This window comes from Nematocida parisii, assembly GCF_000250985.1.
Source record: "Nematocida parisii ERTm1 unplaced genomic scaffold supercont1.3, whole genome shotgun sequence".
NCBI classification, from domain to species: domain Eukaryota; kingdom Fungi; phylum Microsporidia; genus Nematocida; species Nematocida parisii.
The window spans coordinates 25,026-49,229 of record NW_013524648.1 but is presented as its reverse complement, the minus strand read 5'-3'; the positions used below and the strand labels follow the sequence as shown (position 1 = coordinate 49,229).

General features: G+C 37.1%; 15 protein-coding genes across 15 annotated transcripts; 6 read left to right on the top strand and 9 right to left on the bottom strand.

Annotated features, from left to right (window-relative positions):
- Positions 1–486: 486 nt before the first annotated feature.
- Positions 487–3,012, top strand: NEPG_01177 (uncharacterized protein; the record flags this gene model as incomplete). The annotated part of the gene is made up of 1 exon (XM_013203551.1): positions 487–3,012. The coding sequence occupies one exon, from the start codon at positions 487–489 to the stop codon at positions 2,995–2,997; it is 2,511 nt and encodes an 836-aa protein (XP_013059005.1). The 3' UTR covers positions 2,998–3,012.
- Positions 3,013–3,231: 219 nt separating this feature from the next.
- Positions 3,232–3,988, bottom strand: NEPG_01176 (uncharacterized protein; the record flags this gene model as incomplete). The annotated part of the gene is made up of 1 exon (XM_013203550.1): positions 3,232–3,988. One exon carries the CDS (start codon positions 3,986–3,988, stop codon positions 3,239–3,241), a length of 750 nt encoding a protein of 249 aa, XP_013059004.1. The 3' UTR covers positions 3,232–3,238.
- A 339-nt stretch (positions 3,989–4,327) lies between these two features.
- Positions 4,328–5,382, bottom strand: NEPG_01175 (uncharacterized protein; the record flags this gene model as incomplete). Its single annotated transcript, XM_013203549.1, has 1 exon — positions 4,328–5,382. The coding sequence occupies one exon, from the start codon at positions 5,380–5,382 to the stop codon at positions 4,420–4,422; it is 963 nt and encodes a 320-aa protein (XP_013059003.1). The 3' UTR covers positions 4,328–4,419.
- A 699-nt stretch (positions 5,383–6,081) lies between these two features.
- Positions 6,082–7,419, top strand: NEPG_01174 (uncharacterized protein; the record flags this gene model as incomplete). Its single annotated transcript, XM_013203548.1, has 1 exon — positions 6,082–7,419. One exon carries the CDS (start codon positions 6,082–6,084, stop codon positions 7,417–7,419), a length of 1,338 nt encoding a protein of 445 aa, XP_013059002.1.
- A 722-nt stretch (positions 7,420–8,141) lies between these two features.
- Positions 8,142–8,501, bottom strand: NEPG_01173 (uncharacterized protein; the record flags this gene model as incomplete). Its single annotated transcript, XM_013203547.1, has 1 exon — positions 8,142–8,501. The coding sequence occupies one exon, from the start codon at positions 8,499–8,501 to the stop codon at positions 8,142–8,144; it is 360 nt and encodes a 119-aa protein (XP_013059001.1).
- Positions 8,502–8,543: 42 nt separating this feature from the next.
- Positions 8,544–9,014, bottom strand: NEPG_01172 (ubiquitin-conjugating enzyme E2 2; the record flags this gene model as incomplete). The annotated part of the gene is made up of 1 exon (XM_013203546.1): positions 8,544–9,014. One exon carries the CDS (start codon positions 9,012–9,014, stop codon positions 8,544–8,546), a length of 471 nt encoding a protein of 156 aa, XP_013059000.1.
- Positions 9,015–9,264: 250 nt separating this feature from the next.
- NEPG_01171 (uncharacterized protein) lies at positions 9,265–10,413 on the bottom strand (the record flags this gene model as incomplete). The annotated part of the gene is made up of 1 exon (XM_013203545.1): positions 9,265–10,413. One exon carries the CDS (start codon positions 10,411–10,413, stop codon positions 9,355–9,357), a length of 1,059 nt encoding a protein of 352 aa, XP_013058999.1. The 3' UTR covers positions 9,265–9,354.
- A 470-nt stretch (positions 10,414–10,883) lies between these two features.
- NEPG_01170 (uncharacterized protein) lies at positions 10,884–12,706 on the bottom strand (the record flags this gene model as incomplete). The annotated part of the gene is made up of 1 exon (XM_013203544.1): positions 10,884–12,706. The coding sequence occupies one exon, from the start codon at positions 12,704–12,706 to the stop codon at positions 11,006–11,008; it is 1,701 nt and encodes a 566-aa protein (XP_013058998.1). The 3' UTR covers positions 10,884–11,005.
- A 37-nt stretch (positions 12,707–12,743) lies between these two features.
- On the top strand, positions 12,744–13,347 carry NEPG_01169 (GTPase; the record flags this gene model as incomplete). Its single annotated transcript, XM_013203543.1, has 1 exon — positions 12,744–13,347. The coding sequence occupies one exon, from the start codon at positions 12,744–12,746 to the stop codon at positions 13,314–13,316; it is 573 nt and encodes a 190-aa protein (XP_013058997.1). The 3' UTR covers positions 13,317–13,347.
- Positions 13,348–13,859: 512 nt separating this feature from the next.
- NEPG_01168 (uncharacterized protein) lies at positions 13,860–14,869 on the top strand (the record flags this gene model as incomplete). Its single annotated transcript, XM_013203542.1, has 1 exon — positions 13,860–14,869. The coding sequence occupies one exon, from the start codon at positions 13,860–13,862 to the stop codon at positions 14,772–14,774; it is 915 nt and encodes a 304-aa protein (XP_013058996.1). The 3' UTR covers positions 14,775–14,869.
- Positions 14,870–15,307: 438 nt separating this feature from the next.
- Positions 15,308–16,414, top strand: NEPG_01167 (uncharacterized protein; the record flags this gene model as incomplete). The annotated part of the gene is made up of 1 exon (XM_013203541.1): positions 15,308–16,414. The coding sequence occupies one exon, from the start codon at positions 15,308–15,310 to the stop codon at positions 16,394–16,396; it is 1,089 nt and encodes a 362-aa protein (XP_013058995.1). The 3' UTR covers positions 16,397–16,414.
- Positions 16,415–16,589: 175 nt separating this feature from the next.
- On the bottom strand, positions 16,590–17,669 carry NEPG_01166 (uncharacterized protein; the record flags this gene model as incomplete). Its single annotated transcript, XM_013203540.1, has 1 exon — positions 16,590–17,669. One exon carries the CDS (start codon positions 17,667–17,669, stop codon positions 16,773–16,775), a length of 897 nt encoding a protein of 298 aa, XP_013058994.1. The 3' UTR covers positions 16,590–16,772.
- Positions 17,670–17,699: 30 nt separating this feature from the next.
- On the bottom strand, positions 17,700–20,336 carry NEPG_01165 (uncharacterized protein; the record flags this gene model as incomplete). The annotated part of the gene is made up of 1 exon (XM_013203539.1): positions 17,700–20,336. The coding sequence occupies one exon, from the start codon at positions 20,334–20,336 to the stop codon at positions 17,700–17,702; it is 2,637 nt and encodes an 878-aa protein (XP_013058993.1).
- An 819-nt stretch (positions 20,337–21,155) lies between these two features.
- Positions 21,156–23,300, top strand: NEPG_01164 (uncharacterized protein; the record flags this gene model as incomplete). Its single annotated transcript, XM_013203538.1, has 1 exon — positions 21,156–23,300. The coding sequence occupies one exon, from the start codon at positions 21,156–21,158 to the stop codon at positions 22,857–22,859; it is 1,704 nt and encodes a 567-aa protein (XP_013058992.1). The 3' UTR covers positions 22,860–23,300.
- Positions 22,856–24,182, bottom strand: NEPG_01163 (uncharacterized protein; the record flags this gene model as incomplete). The annotated part of the gene is made up of 1 exon (XM_013203537.1): positions 22,856–24,182. The coding sequence occupies one exon, from the start codon at positions 24,180–24,182 to the stop codon at positions 22,872–22,874; it is 1,311 nt and encodes a 436-aa protein (XP_013058991.1). The 3' UTR covers positions 22,856–22,871.
- Between the last annotated feature and the right edge of the window lie 22 nt (positions 24,183–24,204).

Sequence of the window (24,204 nt, the reverse complement as noted above, 5' to 3'; positions counted from 1 at the left end):
AGTGCTTAGTATACGTTTGCAACAAATCCAAACAATACCTTTTTATATATAAAGGAGCGGTATAAGTTATAATATAAAAATATCCCGAAATGTAAATTTCAGATTGTAATAAAAATACTTTAGAATATAATTTGTAGGGCATAAATAATATTTATTTTTAATAAATCATACACAGCTCGCATAATTTTAAATAGCAATTGACCAAACTCTGTTAAAGTTCACTGTTATACTTGTTCATACTGTGTTCTAAGCTATGTTTATTGTAAATAATTAGATGGGGCCTGTTTTAGATTAATTGGAGTTAATTATTACTGCCGACTTTATTTATACTCGCGGCATAATAAAATTTAAATTAAGTCCTGAATTTGAACTACATAATGTGAACTATATATGATTTATTTAAAGTAAGATATTATTTATGTCCTACAAACCATAAAATACCTGGTTTTTCATTTAAATTAAAAAAAGTAAAACAGAAATTTTACTATGAAGCTGATCAAACAGAAGAATGCTGTTTATCCATATATTTATGCTTGGTTGGTTCATTTACTGATTACAGCATTATATTCATCACAGGTCAATGGAAGCACACAAATGATAAACTATTCTCTCTGGGGCAGACCACTTGACAATTTATTGGTAAGGGATTTACACAAGGTAATTATATTAGAGGAACAAATAAAAAAAAAGCCGCATAATATGGATAAGAGTATAATAGGCGCAAGAAGAACACTTGAGCTTTTATTAAAAGTAAATACACAATCGGAAATATTAAGAATATTGACGGTTATAAACATAATAGATGAAAATATCTACCCAATTGAAAATATAAAAACACATGCAGACCTAATCAATAGGTTATTTGGTGTTGCAGAAGTGCTTATGGGAAATAATAAAGAGCACATAAGAAAAGACATTGCTGTTGATATATCCCAGGCAACAAATATTTGTTTACAGATAATAGTGTCTAACTTAATTGCTCGGCATATTTTCACTATTCTGCAAATATTCCCACAGAGGGATACACATTTAATAGATCATTACATATTTCAATCAATCAATCAGCAAAGCAGTGGTATGATAAATCATTCTTTTAATTCGCGTAGAGAGAAAACAGCTGAGGATTGTATTTTAAATTTTACTACTGTATACGATGAATTGGAAGTTATTTGTTGTAGGCGGATAAGAAAGGCATTTTCCAATCTGTCATTATATGAGCTAACACAGTATGTTGATCAGTATTTGACCATATTCCATAGATACAGCGGGCAGGAGTTCTGTGATTATATACTGCAGAAGGACTTGAAGATGCAATTATTCCAAGTTGTTTCAGGCAGGAATAATTTTATGTCTATACCTATAGATCCAGTTGAAGACATGCAAATACCTGTAGAAAGGAAATATGTTCATTCTATTTCTGAGAACAACATTCACTTTTTACAGAACGGCGAGGTGCCATTTAACAAGATAAATGCACCAGTAAAAACATATAACGGCGATGATTATTTCTCTAATCATGCTATATCATATGAAGTAGATAGAAGAGGATTTTATTCGCCACAGGTGGATAAAAATATATATTGGAGAAATACCAATAGCCTTAAAAAAGGAGAGTGTGTTGATTCAGAGTATTTGGCGCCATTCTCAAAAAATAGAAAGAGCACACTTTCATCACATATGACATCGCGAAATAGAAGTAATTCAGAAAGTACAATAACCAGCTCATCCCATACCTATTATTCAATTGATGCACCATCCTGCATAGCCCCGGATGTTTCATCTACTAAATTATACCCGAATGCGCACTCTTCTTGGAAAGATGAAGAATACTGCTATAGATCTTATAAAACAATGCCCCATAACGATTGTTTACCACTTTCTACAAAGAAAAAGTCTAAAGCAAGTAAGATAATTAACAAAATTTCATCAGCCTTTTCATTTATTAAAGGAACTGATCGAAGCAGTCGTGAAGATTCTCGATCAAAAACAAATACAAACCGTGGCAACACATCATCCAAATCACCGAGCGACTCTAAAAGATTATCAACAATAAGCTCTACAAAACGATCATCAAGTATAAATAGAAAAAATATTATTAGTGAACATAGAAATAATGCAGATAAATGGAATAGAGAAAGAAGTAGCACTTCTAGTGATGACACTATAGTAATAAGGCCAAGTGCATCTCGGAGAAAAGGCTGGATAGGTGAAAGAGCAAGGATAGAGATACCTGAGGAAAAAAATCCTGTTAATTATCCAGAAGAGCCCACTTCTTCTGTGAATAGCCTAGTAACTAAATCAAATAGGCCATGTTTAGAGCATAGTTCAACTATTAAAAAATCACCTCATATTATTCGCAGAGACGTTCAGCAGGAGAAGATGCATGCGCAAACCAGCTATAATTTAAGTGAAGCAAAGACCTACCCGCTACCTAAATTGACACTAACGTATGACCTATTAGACACAGACCATAAGCAGGAACCCAGAGAGAAAAAATGTCTTTCTACCAGTTCGAAGCAAAGCGATAAAGATCATGTGTCATCTCCACAATTTCCTTCTCCAAAGGAAAAAGAAAGTAGTAATTTAGAACAGTCAAGTATGCGCTGGCTAACTCGCCCAATAAATATAAAAGCGACTGAATCATATCCAAAACCAAAAAAGAATCCTTTAATATCAGAACCATCCACAGCGGATTCAATTGTGTACCATGATAAAGTATCAAAAGGCGAAGCTATATCACAGAAAAGGTCCCGACTAAAACCACAGGAGAGTTTGGATGATACAAATTATCAGAGACGAAAAAACTATTCTGATATGCATCTACATCCACACAGCGCCTTAAAGAACTCTTTACCATTTCATTCACTTGATGAAGCTAGTTCTTCTTCTACTAAGAACTTGGCTAATAAGAATGACTCCGCATGCGTTGATCTAGACCGTATAATAGAAGAATTACTGGCCAGTATAGCTAGCATAAAACAAACTAATACTTATTAAACAAATAAACCTACCATCAGTTAAATATAAAAAAACGGCAAGCCATTAATTAAAGGTGTTATACCAAACTGAACACATATAGAACCGCACAATTAAGTATAGATATAACCCGAAAAAAACCAGAAATAATTTCTATTCACACCTATATAAAAATATTTTAGGTTATTTTGGGATATTTCGAAAAAAATTATTATATACACAAAAACAGAATGATTTTATTCATATATCTTATGACTAATTTTTATTTTTCAGGTTGTTCTTTAGAGGCATGGCTCTTTTTAACCGGAGAAATGGCATGTGTTGGTGCCTGTGCTTTTTTGCTAGCTGCTTTCGGACTTACGCCTGGTTTTACCGCACTGCTTGTTTGAGCTGTTCTATTAATATCTGACTTCATTTGAGCTAGTTCCGTTTTGTACCGCTTAGACTCTGCATATAATTCCTCTACTTCTGCCTTCACTGCATCCAGCTCTTTCTTAAGGCTATTTCCGATTTCGCTTAGTTCTCTATTCTTCTCAGCAAGTTCATTTGTTGCTTCTTGGATCTTTTTTTCTAAATTTTTCTTTGGAATAGTATCTGGCTCTTTTAGTACTTTAAGTGAGCCTATTATTTTTCCAAGGGAGCGATCAAGTATGTGTTTTAGTGGGGTTTTATACCGTAAAATATGCATTAGCCAAGTGTCTAGCTGGAAAGTCAGAAGGCATACTCGGCACTTTCTTTCTAATCTGTGCTTCTGGCCATGCCCGTTTGTTTGACAGCCACACTGCGGACACGGTAGGTTTAAATAGAAAGTTGGAACACTTTCTCCCTCTTTAAGCTTTTTGTAGTACATATCTGCTTTTTCTGTGGCATCTTGGATAAATGACCTGTCCTCTTGTAGCCTCCTTTTTCCGGATTGCATGTTATTTATCAGTTCTTGTGTTGCATTCTCTTCCATTGTACTTTGATCTATCTCGCTGTATTCATCGCTTTCTGTCTTCTCATTATTTGGCATGCAAGAAATTTACAAATAAAAAAGAAAAAGTACAGTACAGAATATATAATATAAAACATAATTTATTACATGCAGCATACTGTGTATATACTTATCACAGCAATCTATGAAATATTAACACTCTATCTATATTTTAAAATCTATAGCTAGAAATGTATATTCTAATAAAATGAGAAAAATGCAATAAAAATACTGTGAAGTATGGTAGGTGTAAAACTAGAACATTTTTTATTTTTACCACGCATCACAGTTTAGAAAACACGTAATATTGATCAGAATAATCTTAGAACCACTTAAACTATGGTTTTATAAACGAGAAATTATTTATTGATGAAAAGCCCAGCGAGCAGAGAAAATTCTTTTTTGAATCGTTGTAAGCCTAAGATGGCGTATTCTCTAATATTTAGCTGTTTAGTTTGGGTATTAGCGTATTAATTAGGGAAGAGTGTTAAAACTGCAGAATAGTACTCTGCTATCTTTGGCAGTAGATCCTTTTCAGATAGTGTTTTTGGTATGTTACCCAGATCTTTAATCTCTTTCGTAGATGACAGAGTTAAAAGTGTTTCTCTTTCTTTGTTCAAAAGATCAAGGCATTTAGAGAGGCCTGCACCTCCGTTATTAGATAGAATATACTCTATCTCGTAGAAGTGCGAGGTAATCCTTTCTACTACACTATCCACAGTGTCTTCATACGCAGTGGTTTCGGTTTCCATGTCTCTTTCAATGTGCATGTCGTTAATCTCATTTTTAAGCGTAAGAATTTCTGTTGCCATAGCTTGTTTTTGGGTTTTAATAATTTTCAACTGTGCGTGTGCAGAGTCCAGTAGCTCTTGTGTGGCTAGGTCAGAAGTCTGCTTATCAATCATGTTCAAAAGTATTTCTATCTTTCCTTCTGCCGCCGCCTCTATTTCCAGATCTTTTCTTAGCTTTTCCACAGCAATGATTATCGCGGATGGTGAGTTCTGGTTGTTAACCGTTCCTTTATATGTGCTGGTATTTTTTCCTATGATTTCTTCCAGACTCTGGACGAGTGAATTTAGACAGGGCAGCTCATCTTCTGGGGATTTTGCGTTCTTATGTTTAAGCACTAGGTATGTGTCTTCTACTAAGGACTTTAATTCTTCCTCTTCAAGCAGTGAAATCTGCTCTCTAATGGTGTTTCTTTTTAGGGAATACTTTGGAATGAACTCAATGGTTCCATTGTTTTTTCTTCTTAATATTTCTTCCTTTAGGTCTTCACACACTTCGCTGAACTGCTGGTCATTGAAGAAAAAAACTTTCTCAATTGCTTCTTTCTTTGGGCCTTCAATCACTGGCTCTGGGTGTCCTTCTAGAAACTGCCTGAACAGATCCTGTCTTTCATTAATCTCTTCTGGGGTGGGTGGAGAATACATGAAAACACCAGACACAAGGCACTATATACAAAGTAAACAAACATAAAACCATCACTTATGAAACACTATGCGTTTTAAATTGCATTGGTGTCTTTGCGGATTTACTATAAAAGCCTCTAGTTTCTTTTAGTATTGATATATATAATCACATACCTATTATAAATAGAGAATTGCTATTGCAATAGAGCAAATGATTCGGCCTAAAAGCTAAATCATTACTAATATTATGGTAAACAGGCAATTCTAGTTAATAAACCCATATAAACACCTGAATAGTAAATTAGTTAAAAGCACCAGAGTAATATTTTTGTTATATATAATTTAATAGAAATTGCCCATTCGGCTACTATACTTACATATGACTAAATTTAGTTGAAGATTATTGATTTTTACTAGCATGCATGAGAAGTAAGAAAAAATATTATTATTTGTTGAAAGAGCATCACATATGGCCATAAGAAGAATATAACCCGAAATATTTTGAAAATTCGAAAGTGATTGATATAACAAACATTTTGTCTATTATTAAATACATCTCGAAATATAATGGAGTGTGTTGTATTTGATGGTCAGGAAGAATTATTTAGAGAATTCGGTGATGTTTTGTGTTTAATAAGAAATTCTGGCAGTCTTCTTTTATATTTTGTTTCTGTGTGAAAATATTTGAGCTAGATTTTTCTGCTGAGCAGTTTTAGTTTTATGGCAGTAAATATGAAAAAGGACTCACCGTTTATATCAAGAAGTATTAGAAAGCAACTGAAAAAGATGGAAATAACCAAGCTAACAGAAATACAACAGCAAGCCATTCCCTATGCAATTAAAGGGCGTGATCTTTTGGGGATTGCAAACACTGGGTCTGGGAAGACTCTTTCATTTTTAATTCCTGCAGCTGAGAAGCTTATTCCAGAAAAAGAAGTAAAGATTCCTAAAGTGCTAGTAATAGCACCAACAAGAGAGCTTGCGATGCAAACATCTCGTGTGTCGCAGAAGCTCTTTGCAGAGTATCCTGGGATTCGAACGGTTCTTTTTGTAGGGGGAACTAAAAAGGCAGATGAATTAGAACAGATGAAAAAGGGGTGTGCAATTCTTGTGTGTACTCCTGGAAGACTTTTAGACCATCTTAAATCCGGCCTTTCTCTACAGAAAATAGAGATGGCAGTCCTTGACGAATCAGACAGGATATTAGACATAGGATTTGAAAAGGACATGTCAGAGATTTTAACGTATCTTCCAAAGAAGAGGCAAACACTTATGTTCAGTGCAACAAACACGGACAATGTTCTCTGCAGATCCTGGCTATCAAAAAGATATAAAAAAGTGCAGGTAAAAATCGACGACAAAATAACAGCAGAGGGGCTAAAGCAGTCCTTTGTAACGTGCCCAGAAGACAAGAGGTTTTCTCTTCTCTTTTCTTTCTTAAAAAGAACTGAAGAGAAGGTGATTGTGTTCTTTTCAACGTGTGCTTCTGTTATGTTCCATGGAGAGCTCTTTTCTCTTCTTGGATTCAGTGCTGGTGTTCTCCACAGCGGGGTAAAGCAGGACAGAAGAGCAAAAGTATTTGATGAGTTCTGCGAAGGAAAAATTAAAATACTTTTTAGCACTGATGTGGCAGCACGTGGGCTGGACATTCCTAACGTAAGATGGATTGTTCAGTACGATCCGCCCACAGACCCAAAAGAATACATCCACCGAGTGGGAAGAACTGCTAGAGCTGGCGCGCACGGAGAAGCCCTTATGTTTTTATTACCACATGAGCGGATTTTCATTCAGTATCTAAAACATCTTGGGGTAGAGGTAGACGAACTCACATTCAATGAGCCCAAAGATATTTCAGAGCATTTTATAAAAACAATTAGCTCAAACTACTACTTAGAAAGAGACGCAAAAGATGCCCTGAAGGGATATTTACAGGCATACGCAGGGCATAAACTAAAAAAGGTGTTTGATGCATCAAAAATAGAACTCAACAAAATAGCCAAGTCTTTTGGGCTTTCTTCTATGCCCAAAATAGACCTAACTATATGCGCTGGAAAGTAAATAAAATAAAATGAATTTTATACAAAAAGAAGTTCTATATAGTTTCTAATCATTATATGCAGCAAATACCAATTTAGATATAACATCTAATCCATATAATATGCTTTTTAATTGATAAACAGTTTATTAATAGAATACTATATCTGGATACTTGGTAATTCCTTTTATTCAAACAAGGTGGGTGGTTTTTTCATTTACTTCTTCTTTTTGCAGAGTAATTGCTGTGTTTGTGTGAATGTGCCTGTATAAATAATAAAATATTCTGAAATATAAAAGTCTCTACTTTAAAAAACACACTGAAAATTAAAATGAAGGCATTAGATTTATTTTCAGTCTGAAATAATACAAAAGGTTACAATTCATATAAATATACATAAAAAAGATATTTAATGCGTAATCAATAAGAAAAACCAAATATAGAAAGAGCGCTCTGAAACATTTCAGTATATTTATACAGTAATTAATTAAATTTCTACCATACAAGAATACATTGAGTTACGCACATCTATTATTACAGGCATAACAAGATAAAAAGAAAACAATACAATACATAGAAGAATAATTCATAGTATAAAGAAAATAGATAAAAGTCACTTCTAAATAATCAAGAAATTTATTATTTACGCATATAAATGCAGCCTATTCATGGCCTTATTTCAATACAGGCTCTTTTTATGTTTTGTTTTTACTCTTTTCTTTTATATTATAGCCTTTTATTTGGACTAGTTGTTCTTTTTCATGTCTTGTATTTTTTGGTATAAATAATTTATGCGTGGACCTAGTGGGATTTGTCCTTTTTTTGTGCGTCTGTTGAATTTCTTCTTCCATTCTTCTCTCTCCCTTTGCTTCTTTTCTCGGATTTTGTTGATTCTTTCTAGCTCTTTCTGCCTCTCCTCCCTTTTTCGCAAGTTTTCTTTGTGAATCTCGTCAAGCTTTGTTGTCTTTTCTTTTTTTGGCGCCTCTTCTTCTTTTATTTCTATTTTCTCTTCCGCAAGTGCTGCCTTCATGCTTTCGTCTCTTATTCGGTTGACCGTTTCTTCCTCCTTCAGCTTTTTATACTGTCTCTGCGATTTCCATGCCATTCTATTTTTGCAGAAAGACTTTTCGCAGAAATAACTAGAGGGCTAGTTAGTGCTTAGCTTTGCTGCCCAAGTCTTTTCAACACTATTTCGTACCCGTCTGGTATATTCTACATAATTATTCAGATACAAATTCGATGCAACTGAGTTCGCAGGCGAGTTTGTATTTGGGTCGTTAAGCAAAGACTGTATACACAGAAGAGCCTGCCCAATTCCATATGCCGAATTCCATCTATTCTTAAGAATGTCTAGGCAAAGTTCCCCATTTGGATATATATTGGGATGGAACATATCAGATATAAAGGATATCTCTGGTGGATGCTGCGGATAGGACTCGGTGAATGATAGCTTTAGCTCAAATACTCCATCTTCAAAGGGAGTGTCCTCTGGGCCAAATATAACTGCTCGCCAGTCCATTATATCTTCTTTACTGGGGACTGCCAATATATTTTCAAGTGGTTCTTCTAATAACTTTTTCATATCCCGCATAAGCTTCCGTCTAGTGGGTGTTGACATAAAAAATACTTTTTTGCATTTCGGATATACAGACAGAAAGACTTTTCAGATTAAATCTAAGAATGTATGCATGGTATTCAAAGTTTATATGTGTATGAAAAAGAGAGCTGAGCACATGCTGTGTATAAATTAAATTTAAAGTTTATTTTAGAGTTTCGTATATAGCAGTCAATGTCCAGTTTAAATATAGACTATGCACATGAAAAGCTAAACTGCATCTTATCTTAAACATCCTAAATTACTTAGAAGTTTGCTGGATTAACAATATAAGTCTATTTTGGGCACAAACGACCAATCCATATATTTTATAATCATTTATCTATTTATACTATGCGAAAATTCAGTTAGAGGGCTCTATATGGGTGTGTGGACTGAAAATGCACAAACCGCTCTCAGATGTAGCCATGATTATATCATCAGCAATAAACTCAAAGTCTTTATAGTAGGCCTGCCCCTGGTGCACAAAGCTTAAGTACTTGTGGTACTCCCAGCCTTCAGTCTCTTCATAGGACATGTCCCACATAACAATTTCACAGCTGGAGGCAGAAGCAAATACTTCTTTTGTACTGAACTGAGTGTGGCTGATTGGGGACTGATGGAATTGAATAAGCTCCATTGGTGCCTCCTGTCTAATATCAAATATTCGAAGTGCTCCTTTATCATCGCCAGTAACAATCAGATTGTCTCCATTGTATGCTATAGAGTTAATATCACACTCATTTACTAAGTAAGACTTTGTTCCCTTGCATCTAAAATCAACCAAACTAACTTCGCGCGTGCCCACAAAGGCTTCATTCTCAGATATACTGGCAACTGTGAATATTTCTTTTTGGTTTATGTCTATATAATTAATTTGCTTTCCATCAAGGTCTTTTTGCTGTACAGCAAATGAACCATCACCGTAGAATATGCAGGATTTATAAAGAGAAATGCCATATCCACCTAAAATGGCCTTGCTATATACTGGGACAAGGCCTGTTGTATATATTTCTATTGAGTGATCAGAGATTGTATATACGTGGTCATTTTTAGCACGAATTCTGTTTGCTTGATAGGCTGTTTCCACTTTCTTTATAGGCGCAATGGTTCTTTTAGAGTCGCCAGATAGATTCACTTCTAAGTCGATGATAGAGGGGGAGGTGCCAGGAATTGATTGCTCTATTAGAATTCTCCCTTCTTCCTCTTTCATACAAACAGTTAGGGATGGCCAGTCTAACTGAATTTGCTCGTGTATTCTGTATACATTTTCTGTGTGCAGTTCCATTTCTTCTGGTTTTTGCAGAGCTTCATACTCCTCGTGGGAAGATTCGTCTGTTGAAGAACCATCTTCAATGGGAATTAGATTTTCTGGAGTACCGTTATTTTCTTTTCTTTCTCTTCTGGTGTTTTGCTTTGCCATATGATAAATTTTTTATTGCGGTGTTATATATGCAAGTATCCAAAAATTTGTTGCACTCTTAGATTTATAGACTGTGCTAGAAGAAAGAACAATGTATTAAGACATATTACTTTTTATGCATGTATATTTTAGCATATTTTATATGGGATTTTCAAATATTTTAGCAGAGTTGATATTTCATTAAAGCTTAATCCCCTAGTATTGCTATTGGATAGTAAAATTCTGATTATTCTATTATAGCCCGAAATGCTTCATTCTTATAATCGGCTGTGTTCTTATCAGAAGATTTGTGCTATGCAGTATTCGATAAAGAAGAGTTTTTGGATTCTATTGGACAATTTTAGAGTATTTTTATGTAAATATACTGAAATGTGTTGTGAATATAAGTATTTATATAAATGTAAAAATAGCTAGGCATAAATGTGCACTAAGGAATTAAGCATCAGCAGACAAAGAATAATAACAATCCAGCGAGAGTTTATTTTATATTCCATGCAATGCCATTGTATGTGCGGCCCTATGGATTTTCGGATATTTTTGTATTTTTTAGATTTTTGGTGTACTTGCCCGGGATTTTCAGAGGACAAATGTCTTATATTGGGCACGGCTCACCTTTTATGCACTTTACTAAAATATCCAGCTCTCTTTTGTGTCGGGCTGAGTTAACATTATCAGAGAAGAATTTTTGTAGCTTTGTAATATAATCGAGATTTTTCTCTATTAAGCCAATCTGATCTGGAGAGAGCATATTTATCTTCTTTTTTCTGCATAGAACAAGGATTTCCTCCATTCTCCATCCATTGGCATAGTTTATACTGACAGAGTCTATTGCTCTTTCTGGCTTATCTAATTTTAGCTTGTTTTTGACAGTTGACAAAGCAAACTTAAAACTTTCTCCGCACTCAAACACCTCCCAGTCTATTTCATCAGAGTTTTCTATCTCTAAATGAACTGAATTAAAGAGAAACACTTTATCAAGCATGGAGCTGTCTGCTCGGTCAAGCAGAATAATTAGCCACTGCAGGGCCAGTGGCAGATCAGATGATTGCTTCAAAGAGTAGTTTAGCAGCTCATCAATCGGAGCAGTTGCTTTTTCAAAGGTCTCTTCAGAAGAGCTTAACTTGCACTCTGTGTTTATATCTGTGCTGGTGGAAGGCAAAGGCATTAATCCAGAGGGGAAGAGCGGGGTGGCTCTGTAAAGTGAGGCTATCAATGGATGGATGGCCTCAAAAATAGCAGGGCTGCATATAACATCAACCCCTCCCATGACCAGTCCTGTGATATACTCTAAGGAGATAATCCTTCGGAAAAAGAGAGAATAAAATGCGTCGGCTATTCTTTTTCCAAATATAGTGTTTAAATCATTTGGTACATCTACTTCAGATAGAAGCACAAGCTCACCTTTCTCATTTAGAACGGGGTGGTGCTTAATTGACTTTCTAGCCTCAAAGTATGTTTCGACAAATGTTTTAATAGTGTCTTCTTTTTCTCCAGTAGCAGATTCCTTCATTTTAAGAAGTTTTTCAGGAACAGATACTAGCTTGTAGCTTTTAATTATTGTAGAAAATTTAAATACTAGGCTGTGGATCGGGATGGTTGGGCAATACTCGCACCCAAGAAGAAGGAATATATCACAAGCACACTCTCGTGTGATGCAATACTCCTCACAGGCGCTGGAAAGCGTCGCGTGCTGGATGCCAGTCACTTTCTTGTTTTCATTGGTAGGAGTAAATTCAAAATCAATAATTAACTCTTCCGCGCCAGAGAACAGGAAATAGTCAGTAGATCCGAAAAACATTGAGATGTATGCCCGCTTTTCCATATAAGCACCCTGTGCTGCAGCCAAGTATGGTGCATTTACTATTTCTACCTTTCCCTGCGATAGAATGGGATTAATCGCATTCTTTACTTCTTCATAGTCAAAAGCCACATTCCATGATTTTGCAGCCAACTCAAGCTCATTGTCTCTATAATATTTCCAGCCATTCTGCACAGACTCCATTCTTCTTTTCTCTGGGGCTTTTCTAGCCTTTAGTTTGGGCGATATTCCATTCCATATCCACACTATTCTGCATCCTATTTGGTCCATTGACTCCACCAGACTCTGCACAGAAGATATAACCTCAGCGCAAAAACCGTCCATTAGAATGCTTTTTGTCTTATTTATTGGGGTATACTTCCTCACAAACCAAGCTCCGTCAATTCCTATTGTGGCATTCTTAAGGATTGACAGACCGTATTTCTTAATGAGGTGCCGGTTGTTAAGCTCTCTCTCAAAGTTTCGAATTGGCATAATTTAAAATTAATGAATTTGATTACTAGTAAATTATATGGGGGAAGGAGAGGCATCAAAGAAGATAATCGTAGTGGGAGATGGCGGCTGTGGAAAGACCTGTCTTCTAATTAAATACACAGAGAATAGGTTTGAGAAGGAGCACAACATAACTGTGTTTGAAAACAAAGAAGTGCCCTACCTAGACAGAGTGACAGGAAACACGTACACGCTCAACCTCTGGGATACAGCAGGGCAAGACGACTTTGACCGTATTAGAAAGCTGTGCTATATAGACACGCAGCTAGTGCTTATATGCTTTGCGTTGAACCGGCCTGAGTCCTTTAAGAACATAGAGGGCCGCTGGAAGGAGGAGGTAGACCACTTCTGCAAGGACACGCCAAGAATGCTTGTGGGCCTAAAGGCAGACTTAAGGAAAACAGAAAGCGAAGACCTTATATCAGAGAGCATGGCAAAGAAATTAGCAAATAGCGTATCAGCAAAGTGTTATATTGAGTGCTCTGCTGCCACTGGGGAGAATGTGGATACTGTTTTTGACGAAGCAATGAACATTCTTCTAAACAGATCGAAAAAGAAAAAAGACAGAGGACCCGCCTGTAAGACACTCTAACCAAAATATTAAGAAAGGTAGGGATAGTACAATAAACTATTTGAAACAGTTAATTTTAAATATTCTTGCATAATAAGATGCAAACAAAATACCATGTAGGCATATCATGTGGGTATTAACATTTTAGGAAATAGCCAGGAGAAAAAGCATAATATTTATGCATTTATGCATTTTAGTGTGTTAGGCGAATGAAGCGTTTTTCTGATCATCTCAGGCATACTTGGCTCACTGCTAAACTGCATAATTGTATTTTTGTAATGCGGCTCTGTGTATTAATTTCCGGTATATGTGTATTTCGGATTATTGAATTATATTTAATTATTTCGGATTTCATCAAGCCATGTTTCTTTTTCTAATAACGGAGCTAGATGCTTGCTAAGCAAAGTATGTGCTAGAACAAAGTCTGGACCTGGTATATTTTTCTTTTTACTGCATTTTGTATTTTGGATTATATTGAATTATTTTTTGTATGCATCTGGTTTTCTGGCTATTTCTGTTTCTTATGAGAATTAAATACACAATAATTTTTATTCTTAATTGTAAATGGATGCAAATTGCGAGGACATCTCAGTACTTATAACCGAAAATAGATACAGCGAAATATTAGCACACCAAAAGGCTACAGAAGAGCAAAAGACTATAGCGCTGATAAAGCTAGATAGATATAACGAAGCACTAAAAACCTGCCAGAATAATACATTTGAGAAGGGGTACTGCTACTATAAGCTAGGAAGATACAAGGCGGCGCTACACACAGCGGGGAAGAAAAAAGGAGCAGACTGGACCACATTAAGATCGCAGATATTATATAAGCTAGACAGACACTCAGAGGCGCTGGAGGAGCTAAAGAAGCTAAAGCTGAAGGGGCCTATTTTAGTAAACTATGCAGGGAACGTGGCAATGGCGTGCGTTGAGAATAAATTAAAGTGTGATGGGCCAGAAGTAGAGGAGATTCTGAAAATGCTAAAGAATGAAAGCATCAATATACAGGCAGAGGTACTGTACAATCTTTCCTTTGCGTATCTGCCGGACAGGAAGAAGGCGCTTCAAAAATTAAAGGAGATAGATACGCCAGACAGAGATCACAGAGAACTAATTGCATCGCAGATACACAACATAGAAGGGAACCTAAAAGAAATTTCACCAAGTGTACTAAGCAAAAGCAACAGGTCAATCCACCGATACAACGCAGAGGGTATACAGACGCCATGTCTTCTTGACTCAATGAAGCAGTTCCAAAAGGATAACTACTATCAGAATAGAATAAAGCAGTACGGCCAGTCAAAGGATGTACCAGAAATATGCAGTATAATTGACGAGCTAAAGCAGAATAACACCAAGCCCATTGTTCGATTCATAAGCAAACTAAGCAGGAAGAATGCGCTGCGGCTGAAGAAAGTCTTGGAAGAAGATAATCTTCTTAATAAAAGCCTTAAGCGCATCATAAGAAACAAATGAGCACATAGCGTAAATAGGCAGTATCAGCACTAATAGAAAGAATTAACCCGAACTACAAGAATAAAACATTATGCATGAAGTGCATACAGTGCAGATATATAAATGGCTATTTCAAGAAATATAAAACCTAGAAATTTCTAAGTTATATTCTGTGCTAATTTTCAATAAAGATTAAAGCTTACTATTATCACATTACAAAATCTATTAACGCATTGTGCTTATATTTATATTCTGACTATTTTATAATTTAATCCAATTTATTTCTTAAATAACTAGAAAATGTGGCTGCGTCAATTTCGAAGTATATTCTGCATATTTAATACCTATTAACCATATGCTATATTAACTGCACTATTATTTTGGTTTGTATCTATTTTCAGGAATATTTTTGGCTATATTTATACAGAGCTAATTTACAGTTCTGACCGCGCAACAGCTGATTTGTTGGTAATAATCCTTCTTAATTTTTATCTATTTAGCTTCTTTAATTTAATACTCTTCTATTAATTACATTCTGTTTTTAATTTTTTATAATGCTAAGTGGAGTATTTCTTGTTTCTGTCTCTTCTATCCTTGTGTGGATTGGTACGCTAAACACCCAAACACACTCTATACAGAAGGAAAGTATGTCAATGGATGACGCAAAACTATTTCCGGTGATTGGATCATTTGTTCTGCTAAGTCTTTTCTTTGCTCTTCGCTATCTGCCAAAGAGTATTATAAATACGCTGTTTAGGGCACTCTTTACAGTAACCGGAACATTCACGGTGTATAAAATACAGAAGGTAATATATCACCAGTTCCGCCCAGTGCAGCAGGAAAAGGTAAAAGAAGAGAAGGTAAATAAGGACGTGCCAGAAAAGGAGGCCACGGGTAAGAATCAAAAAGAAACAGCCGAGAAACCAGTAAATGAAGGAGCAAGCACCAGCTCAGCCGGCAAAGAAGATGCGGTTGAGACCACTCAGCCAGCACAAGCCGCAATTTCTGGTACATGGACAGGTTTCAAAAATGAAGTTTATGATTCTATAGTAGAGATAAAGGAATGCGCCAATGTATATTTGAATGAGTTCAGAAAGCCGCAGTTTGCTGGTATGTTTGCAGTTTCCTGCCTAATTAATGCATGGTACTTCAAAACTAAGAGTATCAACTCTTCAAATATTCTTGCAAGTGCATTTGCTATTATGGGAATTCGGGAGATAAAGCCAGACTCAACAAAGACGGTTCTTGTGCTTCTTTCTCTTCTTTTCCTTTATGATATATTTTGGGTGTTCTTTACGCCTGTTATGATCGGTGTGGCTAAGGGGTTAGACATTCCTATAAAAATAGTATACCCATTTACTAGAAAAGGAGCAAGTATGATAGGTCTAGGGGACATTGTGATTCCAGGCCTGTTTTTGTCTCTTGCGCGCGATTTTGCCCATAAATTCAGTGCACCGCTTGTGTTCACATTTGGATTTGTTGGATATATTCTAGCGCTAATTGTTACTTTCGCAATTGTGTTTATTTTTAAGGCAGGACAGCCTGCTTTATTGTATATTTGCCCATTGATTGTGGCAGGTAGTCTTGTTGGGTGTGCAGTTCACAAGAAAACAAAAGCGTTCATTGATTATAAGGCAGAATAAAGCATAAGTTGTCGGAGTATATTCCTAGATTGATTCAAATTTAAATATTTATCTTATACATAGTAATGATTGACGGTTTTTGATTAATTTTAGATTACATCTAAGTATTTTTAGAGCAATTAGAACTTACATGGCACAGGCCAGCAAGTAGTCAATATAGTTTAAAGAATTCTATAACTGTATAAAGTGAACAGGCAAATCGGTTTATTATCATTTGGGTCATGGAGAATTATAGACTGTTAGATAATTAATACGCCAAAATTGAAGAAGTGCTTGGCTAAATGTTTTTCTAACTTGTCTGTTTGGATATATTTCTAATACTAAACTATTGCATTGTCCTGTATTGCTATTAAAGCAGTAGTGGTTATTTAGAGTCTTAAAAGGACTCTACTATGTATTCAAGCGCAGGGTCTGTAAAATGGTATTCATGTATATCTAGGCCTATCTCCACACTTTCTCTGATAATTCTGTTGGGAATATCTTTGAGTGCAAGGAGTGCGCTCTCTGCCTCTTTTGTATTAATGGTTCCCAGTGCTTCAGCACACTCGTGTCGAACCATTTCATGCCGTGATTCGTCTGCAAGAACTCTGGCTAGATGCTTAGCTGAGGCGGGGTGGGACATCTGCCCAAACACAAAGGCTACTTCATGCTCAAACAAGTCAGATCTATTCTTGTTGTTAAATCCTTCTGCGAGTACTTCAACTGCTTCTTCAGTTCCAATATCTCTTAGACCAAACATAGCAGTGTATCTTTCATACAGCGGCTTGCTTTCATCAAGATATGTCTTCTTTAGAGATTCAATAGACTGGTCCTTAGCAGAAAGTGCTGGATCAAGAGATCCAAATTCAGACTTTTTGGACCCGCCGTTTTTTATCAGCTCTGCGCCTATCTGGCATGTTTCTGAAACTGCCCTGCTGTTTGAGATAGCAATGTCTGCATATTTTCTTAAAAGAGGTTCATATGAGATGTCTCCAAAGGTTGCTATTGCTTCTGCTGCTTCATGGCGCACAATCTCATCTTCTGTGCCATCTACAAGCACTCGCTCAAGAATCGGGAGGGCTGTTCTGTTCTGCATCTGGCCCAAGACATACGCCAGCTCGTGCTTTAAAAGGACAGAAGAAGTGGTGAATGCTTCTGCAATGCCAAATACAGACTCATCTGTGCATATGTTTCGGAGTGCAAAAAGTGCTCTAAATCTGAGCTTTAGCGGCTCTTCTTCATTCTGTAAAATATTTGAAAATTTCTTAACTGCATTCTCTGCGGCTGTGCTCATTTTTGAAAAAAAATAATTAGCGAAAACAGTTTATTCTTCTATTTCTGCGGACTCTTGAATCTGGCTGGACTCATGGGATGGCTTATTTTTCGGCAGAAAAATAATAGAAGGCAGACCTGCTAAAGAAGAGTTTCTTTGCTGTGCTGGCGTGAATCTTTCAAAGTTTTTTACAATGTGAGACTTTTCTTCTATTTCATCCACCTCTGATGGCTGTTCTTCTTGTTCTTCTTCTTCTTGCGCCTCCCCGGAAAGAGAGAGCAGTTTGAACTTCTTCCCTGGCTTCTTACTCTCAGCCACTGATACATTTGTAATTAAATGCTCCTTTTGGGGGCCTTCTATCTCCACAGAAAAGTCATTCACAAGATTTAAGTCTGTGTCGACCGCAAGTAAAAGAGTTGGGCGCATGCACAGAGAAATGAAAGGAACTAGAGGATACCAGTGCCAGTACTGCGAGAACAGGATGGCACCGCACACGCTTTTTATAGAAAGGTCGCCTGACATTCCAAAGATACTCATGAACCCATTCTTTCCGCATGCATCAAGTAAAGAGCGGCCAAGAAGAGCACCAAACCGCGCGGCTCCGCTTTCACTCTTTCTTTTTGTCATGCTGTGCATATGCTTAACAATTCTTTTATAAAATGGATCATCTCTTGCATTCACCTGCATAAGTACTAGCCCGGCTCCAATGCTTGCGTTTTGTCTAACATAGGTGGTGCTATCGTACATAAGCACTTCTAAAACATCAAGAACCTTCTTGTTCCCAGTGCCGGCCAAGAACATTCCCAGGGTAAGCGCTACTCCGGACCTAACGTATGAAGAGTGGCTCTGTGCAAGAGGCTCAAGCACTTTAAAGAGAACAGGATCGCTTCCTAGGAGACTGTCCTTGTCCTTGCATGTTTCTGACTTGGTTGTAAGGATTAGACCAATGCTGAACACAGCAATTCTCTTAACATCATCAGATGAGTCTGTGCTGACCATAGAGAGGAGCTTTCCAACAACAGTAAGATTCCCAGTGCCAACATATGCTGCACCAAGAGCAAGCGCGCCTGTGTATCTAATGATTGCATTTGAGTCTGCAACGATTTCATCTAACAGGCTCTGCATCTCAGAGATAGGAGCTGTGCCAGAGGAGGCTGCAGTGATTAGCTGCAGGGCTACACTTACACCGACTGCCCTGGAGATCTTTTCATGCTCTGTATCTCTTGCGTATGTCAGAAGCTCTTTTATCAGCTCTAAGTTAAATATTCCAGCGCTCACCAGCCCAATTGCGTATGCCGCTGCCTCTGATGTGGTCACTGTGTCTGAGTACAAAACACTCTTGAACCTGTTGATTGAGTCTTCATCTCCAGTGCCCAGGCGCGTAAGACCAAGGCCCAGGCAGACGCCGTGCAGGATGTGATTTCTTCTGCTCTCCATTTCCGTATCAAAGAAAGTGCTCAAGAAGCTATCTGCAATTGATGGAGAGTTGACTGAAATAAGCCCAAGAGCAAATAACGCACCTCCACTCTCTGGGTCGTCCTTTTCTGAGCTCTTTATTGATGCCATTGGAAGATAATGCCGCAGCATCTCAAAAGGATCTTCGCTGTCGGTGTGAATCATACCAAAGGATGATGCCACAACAAACTTAGACCAGTTCTTTGCCTGCCGCATCCACTCTAGATTTTTTCTTAGATAGGTATCATTTGCTGTTTTACAGTTCATTATCCCGTTGCAGAAACTCAGAGACATATGGTTCATAGAAAGCTTTGAGCTCTGTGACTTTGACAGCTCTGCAAGCAGAGCAAAGTTTGCCTGGTTCTTTTCCGACAAGAACTTCTGATAGGTGGTAGACTGGAACTGGCCGGTCAGCAGCTTATGAACTGAGGCATGCTGTATGTCCTCTGAAATGCTCTGGGACATACCAGGCGCTTTGTCATGCACCAAGAAAGCCATGCACAATGCAACCTCGGTCCTTTCCTCTGCCAGATACTTTAAGAAGTCTTTCAGTTCCTTTTCATCCTTTCTGAATAAATATGCATCCAAAAGGTATCTGTAGAAGAACAAAGAATAGCTCTTATTTTTTCCAGTACTCCAAATCTCTTCTATCACAGGGAATATTTTTGAGTAAATTCGCGCTTGCTTGGCCTCTTCAACTAAGAATTTCATTTGCACATCATTGCAGAGAATTTGCATGTTTTCTTTTATGAAAAGATCAATCCCCTCTATGTTCTTTGTGGTTATGTGCAGTCCCAGTAATGAAAATACATCGTGTCCATCTTCATTCTTCTGAGACAGAAGAGTCTCCATAAATGCTTCCATTTCTTCCCCGTGGGCTCCCTGTGTTTTAATGTATTTCCTAATTATTCTGTTTTTGGATTCTTGGAAGTACAAAGAAAGAGTCTCGCAGTGATTCTCCGAGGCTTTAAACCACTCATTCCCAGAATGAATCATGTGGTGCACACACTCATCATACTGCTGCGTGTAGAAATATATCATGGATGAGATGAGGTGAAGGAGTTCCTTCTGTTCTGGGTCAGACTCTGGCTGAATATGCTGAAGTGCGCCCTTCAATAGGAATCCAACTAGCCCTACATTCTTGATTATCAAATCAATTGCCTGTTTCTTCTTTTCCTTGCAGTTCTGCAGTAAAAGTGCCTCTATAGTCGGTACAAGCGCAATTGCTTCCATACTTTAAAAAAACAAAACAAATTTAACTATCATGCACCCAACACAAAGTAGAACAAAAAGAGACCCCTGGCACTTACACTTGGCACACCCACTCTAAATACACATTACATGGCATCTGCTAAGCCCAGAAGAAGGGCACCACTGTATCTGATATTTTTAGATTTAATTTATGCTAATTGTAATAAATTAATGAAGAAACAAAGAGATGCAAGAGAATTACTGTGGATTTGAAGAAATAACTTAGAACGCCTGAAATAGTGTGAATAACCTGAAATAACTTAAGACAGCATGCAATAATCTTAAATATACATCCATTTACATGATATTTAAAACATAAGCACGGCTAGTTGTATGAATATACAGATGCATAGATGCATATACTAAGACTAATATAGAGCAATAACTATGTACGAATACTCATTTATTAAGTTATGATAACACCTATATTGAAGCCGATATATTTATTCTGTATATATGTTGTTTTTAGGGCCATCTGACTTCTATAAAGATTTACCACGCTTTTTACTTATTTGTATAGTGTGAACTATGCACTATTTATTAAAATATTAGTTATGCCTTACATATAGTATTCGCTGGTTTTATGCTCTGCCTATACATGCCTTGTTTTAATAATACTTTCTATTTTATTGCATAATTATCTATAAATAAGCACATAATGTTCTATTTTTAAAGATTTCTGCAATCTAGTTGCTGGTTCTATCTGAGAATTTGCTAAAGATTGCTGGGTATATCTTAGTGCGCCTTCCAATTACTTAGGAAAATTGTGCACACTTTAATATTTTTCTTGCTTGGTTATAAATGAATCTAGTGGAAATTGTTGGGGACAGGATTAAGAAACAAGTGCTTGCGCTGGGGCACTCTGAGAAAACCTGGCGAGTGCTGATTATTGACCAAAACACAGCAAAGTTACTCCACCACACGCTTCCCATGAGTGAGGTACTTTCTAGGAACATTGCTATGGTTGAGCGATTAGAGGATATGAGAGAGCGCACTACTGAGTTCAGTGCGGTATATTTTGTAAACATAAACAGCCAGTCTGTAAAGCAGATAGAAAAAGACTTTTCAAATAAGATGTACAGAAGTGTGTTTGTTGTTTCCTGCGCATATATCGGAGATAAAGAGGAAAGGGCACTGGAAAATCTGAAAAAGAAAGCAGAAAAGCTGAGAGAAAAGGCTAAAGATAAAGAGAAAGATAGCATTGACTTTATATACAAGAGCATTATCTTTGATTTCATACCAATTGCACCGGATGTCTTTCATGTGGAGACGCCACACTCATACTACACCTCCCGGGAGAAATACCTTGAGGACATATCAAATAAGATAAAAGGGATTTATAGAGTAATTCAGGTGAGGTGCACTGCTATTCCCATTGGGAGGTATGCGAAAGAGCTAACTAGTAAAATTGAGTCATCGGGCACAAGTAAGCTTGTGGTTGTGGAAAGAGGGGCTGATATGAACACTCCTCTTATACACACCTTTACATTTGAAAGCCTTTTGTGGGACCTGGGTCTGGCCGGGCCTGGGTACATTGTAGAAGAGAAGAAGGCCGCTCAGGAAGAAACACCAGGCAAAGATAAGGAAAGCGAGAGTGAAAGTGATGATAATGATGAAAAAAGGATGGAGATAAGTGAGGACTATAAAGTATGGATGGATGTAAGAACTAAGCAGCTGGTAGAGACACATAAGAAACTATCTGAATTGATCAAGAAAGAAACAAAGACAGAAGAAAAAGAGCAAAAATCAAATATCAAGCAGCTTGTTCGCGCAGTGCAGGAACTCCCTGCGCATACCCGGACACTAAAAGAGATAAAGATACTCATGGGCTTACTGGAAAAGTGTGTGAAGTTCTTCAATATGCCGGGAATAAAGGAAACTGCTGAGTTGGAGCAGGGGATATCTACAGGAAAAGACTTTAACGGCCATAGCTTCAAGCACGAAGTTACAAAAAAGTTCTTTTCGGTTTTAAAAACCGCGAAGCTTACGCAAACAGAAAAGGTCCGCCTCTATCTACTGTATATTCTCAACTACGGGCCTCTGCAAAGAAATGAAGAAGCCCGTCTGATAGAAAAGGGCCATCTGTCGCAGAAAGATTTAGATAGCGGGGAAAGAGTAAGAAAGTACATGGCTGAGCGACGGATAAAGCCTATGTCAAAGAGAACGCTTCCAATTGCCAGGCACGTTCCAATAATTGCCGACATTCTCACTGCTATTATTTCAAAGGATGCGCATGCATGCCGAAAATTGGAGATTCATCTGCCTGATGCAAAGGAAGTGCTTTCTGGCGAGTCTTTGCGCAGAAGAGAGTTTGTGTTTAAGACTAGCGCATCTACTGACTCTGCTCATAGAAAAGTCATTTTGGTATACTTTATTGGAGGAGTCTCAATTGCTGAAATATCAGAAATACGGGAAATAGCACATAATACAGGACAGACCATTTTTATTGGCTCGACTGACATATGCGCACCAAATAGTTTTGTAACCGTTCTAGATAATATGTGATTTATTCTTGCATTATGACCAGTCATCGCTGTGCAGCAGTACTTCTGGATGGTTTACTGCAAAGTAATTTGATATGCTTTTTGTTGCTTCTTTATTTCCACATATGTATATTCCATCCAGACTTAGCTCAGCACATTTTTTCTGTACTTGCGCTGCGTTTTTCTCTAAAAACTCACCCATTCTAATCGACAGGTGTGTCTGTGAATACACTACATGTACTTCTACATTTGGGCTTTCTGTTTTGAGCAGGCAAGCTCCTGTGTACTCAGATGGGTGCTCCTTTCCATGTGCTATACCCATCTTTACAAGAATGTTCTCCTCTGGCGACTTGCATCCATAAAAAAGAGTAAACTGACAGTCTTTTCTGCAGTTCCGGATAAAAGATATAAATGGGGCCACTCCTGTTCCTATTCCAAATAATAAACAGACAGTACTACCGCTTCGTAACTGAAATAGATTATTTTCTTTATGCTTTACACGATATATACAGTCCATAAATTTCTTTTGAATTAAACCCTTGTCTATCGTTCCTGCCCTATTCCCTGTGTTTCTCAAAAGGAAGTCTGAGAAGTGCCCATTTCGAACAGGATTTTCTGTGTTTGTAAGGATCCCTGCAACAAATTCGCAATCGCCATCTTCCCGGTTAATAAAAGAAAATGCGCGTGGCTTTATTTCTTTAGATACTTCTAATAGTGCTTCAAAAGGAATTTTTACCCGGAATTGTACTAAAATATCTATTAGAGTATTCCAATTTCTTCCCAGCGCAAAATAATCTGCACTTCCTTCTTTTGAAGAAAGATACTCTAACTGCTCTTTGTTTTTCTCTGCATACTGCGACAGCCTAAAAAGAGCCAATTTTGAAGGAATGGATGTAATGTCAAGGAAGTGCTTGAAATACTCTGAAATACGTCCAGAAAATGAAAATAGTAATGAACTGTCCCTGCACCGAATTCTTCGAAACTGCACGCACTTGTCCTCTTTGATATTGAACAGCTCCATGAGAACCTCTACAATTTCATCTGAGTTTGGTGCCCACATAAGCAGTGAGTCTCCTGGTGTATATTTCATTTTAAGACCATCTACAGTCCCTCTAATAACACACTGTCTTCCCCTATATATTTCAGTTGTATTTAGTTTGTACGTTTCTAGTCTGTCACTGGCATTACCACCATTACACTGATCGCTGTACGCATCTGTATACTCTACACCACTAACAACCGCGTCCTCTTTAATCTCAATCGAGTGAATTGGTCTTAATAGAAGTTTTTTTCTATCTTCTGTGTAATTTTCCAACATAACTTCTCTTTTCTGCCAAGCATTCATTAATTTTTTACTTTTCATTTCA